This window comes from Euprymna scolopes, chromosome 15, assembly GCF_053919585.1.
Source record: "Euprymna scolopes isolate OS-2025 chromosome 15, ASM5391958v1, whole genome shotgun sequence".
NCBI lineage: Eukaryota > Metazoa > Mollusca > Cephalopoda > Sepiida > Sepiolidae > Euprymna > Euprymna scolopes.
Genome location: NC_136496.1, coordinates 97,880,810 through 97,888,186, shown reverse-complemented (window position 1 = coordinate 97,888,186; position 7,377 = coordinate 97,880,810). Strand labels below are relative to the sequence as shown.

Sequence of the window (7,377 nt, the reverse complement as noted above, 5' to 3'; positions counted from 1 at the left end):
GTGGTGACTTTCGAAAATATTTGCGAAAAAAGCGACCCTTCCCTGTAGCAAAGTGCGCAGTTGAGGGTGAAGAAATTAATGTTTTTAACCAAATTTTTCGGTATTTATCGTCTGAACGGTCGAGCTTCAAAACGATACTGATTTTATGAAAATTCGCCACCTCTGTCGAAAGTTTAGGAAGACATGCAAACACACATACATACATTTATATATTAGTAGCTCAAATTTTCGACCCAACCCGATTATAAAGCTTTCCCTATATCTGAATACCCTTTATGAAAAATTTCAAATATTTAGACCAGAAATAGTATGAGTAATTTGGTAGATACCGCATAGGTCAATTTTTTTTTTTAAATTTGACCCCTATTATGACCCCTTAACATTTATTGTTTTGGACTCATTTTGTCGAAGGAGTTTGGTAGAGTTCTCAAAGGTCAAATCGTTGAACTTTGACTTCTTAGCAGCCAAATTTCTGGCAGAAAACCGATCATATCGATTTTCCCAGATCTCAGAACACTGTATATCAAATTTTGAGTCTGTTGACTTAAAATTGCGTAGGGAAATGCACACACGCGGACACACATATACACAGACAGACAGACACTTTCACTCTTATAGATAGATAGATAGATAGATAGATAGATAGATAGATAGATAGACTAGCATTTCAGCCCGGCGTTCCCCGTTGTTTGGTGGTGTATGCTGAGCAAAAAAAAAGTGGTCAATTTTTTTAACTTTGACCCCTATTACGACCCTTTAAAATTTATTGTTCTGGGCTCAAATCCAGTTATTAAGTTAGAGTCATGTCCAAGGAACCTATATCTAAAATTTCAAGTGTGTATACCCAAAATTGTCAGTGGAGTTTGGTAGAGTTCTCAAATGTCAAATCGTTGAACTTTGACCCCTTAACAGATAAATTTCTGGCCGAAAACCGATCACATAGATTTTCCAAAATCTCAGTACCCTGTATATCAAATTTCGAGTCTGTAGATTTTAAATTGACAGAGTAATTGCGTAGGAAATGTACACAGACACGCAGACACACAGACACGTTCACTTTTATAGATATACTAGCATTTTAGCCCGGCGTTGCCCGGTTGTTTGTATGTGTCTGTTGAACAAAAAAAAAAAGTGGTAGTAGGAAGGCATGTTCGAACCCGTACTGCAAAGGAGGAAAAGAACGGGGTAAAAACCTGACGTCAATGCTTATACGACCACTGCCAAACCGGAAGCGACATTTTTTAAAATTAAAGCTACACAATCTAAAGGAGAGGATAACTTTCCAAAATATTGTCGAAAAAAGTGACCCCCCCCCTGTAGAAAAGTGCTTAGTTGAAGGAGAAGATATTAATGTTTTAAGCCAATTTCTCGATATTTGTCGTATGAAAGGTCGAACTTTACAACGATACTGATCTTGGTAAAATCCATCGTCTCTGTTGAACGTTTTAAGCAGACATACAAACATGCATACATACATTTATTTATTGGTAACTAAAAATTTTCGACCCAAACCGATGAAAAAGCTTGCTCTATCTCTGAATACTATTTATGTAAAATTTCAAATGTTTGGATCAGAAATTGTCTGAGTAATTTGAAAGAGACCGCAGAGGTAAATGTTTTTTTTTTTAATTTTGACCCTTTTTTGACCCCTTAACATTTATTGTTTTGGGCTCAAATTAAGTTATTAAGTTAGATCCATACCCAAGGAACCTATATCTAAAATCTCAAGTGTTTAGACCCAAAATTGTCGGAGGAGTTTGGTAGAGTTCTCAAAGGTCAAATTGGTGAACTTTGATCCCTTAACAGCGAAATTTGTCGCCGAAAACCGATCACAAAGATTTTCCCAAATCTCAGTACCCTGTATATCAAATTTCGAGTCTGTTCGAGAGTTATTGCGTAGGGAAATGTACACAGACACACAGACAGACACACACACACATACACGTTTACTTTTATAGATATATATATATATATATATATAGATAGATAGATAGATAGATAGATAGATATATATATAGATTAAGCAAAAATATATGCGTATACATAAATATATATGGAAACAATTTTGTGTTTACTATAAACATTTTACGCAAATATTATGCAAGTATAAATCATGTAGAATATCTGCATGAATATAATTACATGTAATAGTTAACTGAAGATGATCATCCCATAAGAAAACCGAAAAAACTAATAGAGAGTTAATTAAAATGAATGTTTAAAAGAATATGCAAATTAGCTTAGATCTTTTGCAGATGAATGCAATTGCACGATCCATATATAAGAAAATTGTATTTTCCTTTTAAATAAATGGAAAACAGGGTTTTAATATGAATATCAATGCACACAAAAGAAAAACGAATTTATAGGAGTATAGAAGATATATATATATATATATATATATATATATATATATATATATATATATATATACATATATAATAAATTTCGATTTTACCAATTTTAATATGAATTCAAATTTATATTGATCCGTCGAATAAAACTGTGCAATTTTAAACAAATACATAAAAAAGACACACCTTTTATTAATTTGGAAAATATCTTGTTGACAATTATTTTTAAGGAAATAAGTCAAAGAATCTTTACTGTTTTTTAAGACTTACATTGCTAACATTATAGATAAACAAAAAAAAGAGAATAGTCATTGTATTTATTTAAAGAATATTTAGCTTATTATAGTGACAATTTTTTTTTTTTTTTACAGAAGAATTAATTTTAATGTATTCACAGCGAAATACATTTATGATTTTTAAAAGAATATCATTACAAATAATCAATTATACAGGTTGAAGTAGAAATCACCCTGGAATTTCTACGACGTTTAGCGTGTAGATTAATAAGTAAAATATTTTAATTTTAGTTTAAAGATAATAATTGAAAGTTATACATCTTTTTAGACTAAACATTGATTTTTATTAGATTTTTTCAATTTACTGAGTTATCTTCCTTTATGCCAATTTATTTGACAATATTTTAAAATGATGGCTGAATAACCTCCCCTGGAAATAAGGAAATCTATAATTTAATACAGCAATTTTATTGTTCCAGCATACAGGCTGCTTTACTGGACAATTGCATCTAACATTTGGTTTTTAACCATACTGTATAGGATTCTTTGTATGCTCGTGTTATAACATTCGTGTTTTTCATTTTTTTTTTTTTTTTTGTATTCCATGTCGTTTCAAATGATTTATTTTGACGGGAACGAGGAATTTTTTAAATTTTCGTTGTTCAATCAGTTGAACATTTAAAAGGGTGACACTTTTGATTTTCTACCGATCCATTTGATAAAATCTTCTATCCAAATGTACGTAAATCATGGTTTCAGGAACTTTTCACTTTCTTAATTAAGGTTAAATGTTAGCTTAAATCTCGGAATGCTTGATATAAAAGCTCCATTCCCTGTATAGGAATATTGAGCTACTGACAGATGACAATTTGCAATTGATTTATCGATGCAACTTAAAACGAGAAATATTCATACAAATCATGCTTTAAATAAAATTTCGTTATCTTTCCATATATATATATATATATATATATATATATATATAGTAATTTATAAAATATATACGGCGATTAAGCTACACTGAATATTCTGCGTTTCATCCAACTATAGGATTCGTCAGGCTTATGCGCGAATTCTGTCGTTGCTTCTTGTTTTTATATATGTTGAGGATTTCTAGTTGGCCAATCAGCTTTCTAGTATCCACCGCGCCCCTTCCTATCAGCTAATGGGCATGCATTTTATCAAACAAAGGATCTGTTTTAGAGCTAGGTTAGTGGTTTTAGGTGGCCGTTCTCCTTTTTTTTTTCTTTTTTTATATACATATAAATATACCTATGTGTACACAATAATGCACATATATATACATATATACATATATATATATACATATGTGTGTGATCGTTTATGTATATTCATGTTTATTTCATTTATTTATTTGTTTGTTTTCTATTGTTTTTGTTAGTTTTAAAGCTATTTTGTATCGCTATCCTAGAGTAAGTTTTATTTTATGAACACAGTTGTTTGCTATTTCCCGCCTACAGTTTAATAGATTTTGCGGTTCTTTAAAGTACAGGATAGAAAATTTTTCATGGAGGCATAATTTACATGGGTCGTCTAAATGTCTGCATGTGGTAGCATGTCTCATTATTTTCCATTCGACTACCGGCGAATGTCCGCTTTCTTTGAGTTCCCAGTATTTATTCGCTAGTGTTGTTTTTATACGGTGTTTTTTATTTTTGAATGTGCTTTTGTGGTCATAGTATCGGGTTTTGAAATCTAAGGAAGTCATGCCTATGTAATATTTCTTGTTATTCGGGTTTTCTTTCGCAAATATTGTTGCTTGATGAACTACGCTTTTTGTTAGACATTTGTTTTGGACTGGGCAAAGTGTGCGGTGTCTACAATTGCATTTATCTTGTTCGTTATTAGTATTTTTATTTATGGTATGGTTGTTCTTGTCCGGGGTTGGTTTGTTATTATTATTATTATTATTATTATTATTATTATTATTATTATTATTATTATTATTATTTCTGCTAGTGTTGGTTTTATTTCTGTCCTGGTGTCTACTTTTTTTATTGTTTATTTTGTTGTTGTTTACATTGTTTTCATTTAGTATTTTATTATTATGTGCCTTAATTATCATCTCTAAATTTTCGCAACAACTGTAAGATAACTTCAAGGTATTTTTATTGAAGATTTTGTGTAAGGGGTTGGTTGCGGGAAAGTGTTTTTCAATAAGATCTAGAAATTTCTTGCCAAGTTTTGTTTTTAACATTTGATTGTATGGGGCCGTATACCAAATTATAGTTCTTTTTCTTCTGCTTTTAATTTTATTATAGTTGTTGGTGTTTTGTTGCTTATATTTGATATCGATATTTTTGTATCCACTATTTTTTAAGGCTGTTTCGTAAATATTGGATGACTTGTTAAATGCATTTTCATCGCTTGAGTTATTACTGAGTCTACTTACGATCGAGTTAGGAATATGTTTTATAATTGATGGTGGGTGGTTGGACTTAGGGTTTACGTAAATTGGAGTAGCGTTATCTTTTAAGTATGGTTCATATGTGTTTTTATCTAAGTTTAACGTGACGTCCAGGAAGTTTGTTATTTTTATGTTAGCTGATATCTCCGCTTTTAGGCCTAATTTTTTCATTTCTTTGTATATGATTTTCTTAAAGTTTTCTCCCTTGACTTTGTTGGAGTTTTTTATTATAGCTAGTCCGTCATCTCTATATAGGCCGATATCCGTAGTATCGAATATGCTTGTGAGGGTATATAGAATGAATAATCTCACAAGATCTGATGCCTCTGCAGAGTCTCTGGCACCCATCGCCAAATCGAATGAATTTTTCATTTTATTTTTTATCCATTGGTTATTGTTATTTATTTTATAAATTACTAACTAGCTCTACCTACGTATTGAGCACTTTTGAAGTAAATACTTAAAGTTTACGCATAAATCTATACTTTCGTATATTAAATTTATGTGAATAAATGAAGTAGTTATATATATATATATATATATATATATATATATATATATATATATATATATATATATATATATATATATATATATATATATATATATATGATGGACACTCCCGTCAAATTAGACGTATGAGCTTCGGCCACAACAATTAAGTTGCTCGGAAATCAAAACAGATTATTTGTTTATAGTGGTGAAGTCTTTGTGTAGAACCAGCAACACATTTTTGGTATTACTGCTAACCTTTGTCAGTACAGATGATAGACCGCAGGTTTTTACATCACAGTTTTCTTATCCTAGATGAATGTCTTAAAGAATACTGGGGGTGCATCTTATCCCAGTGAATTAATACGTCCCCATATACCACCCTGGAAATTTCTACGACTCGGGGCGGTAAACTTCTCAAAGTGCCTTAACCCATCCGGTACTGCCCCGGCTCATCGTTTAAGTCTTCATAAGATCACCTCAGCACAGCTATAGACTTGCTCATACAAGGAATGGTACATCTTCTTCCAAGCGATGTTACCTCAAGTAACAACACCTAGCTGGATACTCCACTAGACTAGATGAATTCTTACCATTACACCAGCTCGCCATGATCTTTAAAAAGTGTTCTCAAACCTCGTGAGACAATTCTCAAAGATATAAATCAGATGACTCCCAAGTAGCAAATTTTCAATTTTGACCTCTTAGCAGCCTTTTTTCCGGAGGAAAACCGATTAAAAATTTTGCCACATGTCTGAATAACCTATATACCAAATTTCAAGTCTGTAGATCAAACATTCGTTGAATATATAGGCTGAGAAGTGTCCTCACACATGAACACACACACATATATTCTCTCTTTTATAGATATATAGATAATCTAATATATAAACGGCTATATGCCTACCTGCCTGTCTGCCAGTCTCCATATTTTCAAAGTAAATCTCCTCCGAAATTAAAAGTCGCAGAGCGGTTCTAGGGGACTCAAATGATTGGATTTTTTACGGGTCGTTCTTTTATTGGTCTTTAGTCAGTTAAACTTGTTTTAAGGGATAAAAAATGGGTATAATTGAAAAAAATCGTTATACATTTTGTACATTCATCTTAGTTTATTTTTTACTTTTTAATCAGTCCATACACGTGTCACGTTGGTAAAGTGGTAACGTCACCAGCTTTGAATGTTACAGTTTAGATTACTATTCTAGCTGATGGCATCTAAATCCTTTTCTTTTTTACTTTTGAAATCACAACTTTATAATAATATATACGAAATCTGAACAAATAAAATATCATATTTAAATGTATTTTACACCCGGGCAAAGCCGGGATCCCCTCCTTACTAGTATATGCATATAGATGGAAGGGTAAAATCAAATGATTGCGAAAAGTGTTAAGATTTAAGTGTCTCTGCTTTGAAAAATCTTTAACCAATAACTTTTATAAATCTGCTTTATTTCAGATAAATCTTTGAATTGTAGATACAACACGCCGTTTATCTGTGGCTATACGTTTACTAATAAATGGTTGCGGGTAGAATCGGGAAAAGGTAAGTATGGACATAAATTTCGGTTACAGTGAACATTTCCTGCTGTCTTTGATATCCGATTTCTGTCTTCTGTTCTGAAGTAGAATATGGTCTGATCTGAGTAATGATTATCGTTCTCCCTGAAAACGTGAAAGCCCTCCATCCCTATGGAATAAAAAAAATACACACACAGCTGTCGAAAAACTAAAAAAAAAAAAAATACCTCGTGCTTCCAACTCGTTCTTTTCATAGAAGTTTGTGTTCCCCTATGCAAATTAATGTCATATGTATATTACTGACCCTACTACAAAGGAAGATTGTTTCCTTCTCTTTCCTTCCCTC

General features: G+C 31.7%; 1 protein-coding gene across 1 annotated transcript in view; it reads left to right on the top strand.

Moving 5' to 3' along the window:
* LOC145294025 (enteropeptidase-like) overlaps positions 1-7,377 on the top strand; it is a 212,099-nt gene that overhangs the window by 67,495 nt on the left and 137,227 nt on the right. Inside the window, exon 7 of the mRNA XM_080140992.1 lies at positions 6,970-7,056. Within this exon, the coding sequence (XP_079997118.1) occupies positions 6,970-7,056 (87 nt within the window). The remainder of the gene's footprint in view (positions 1-6,969; positions 7,057-7,377) is intronic.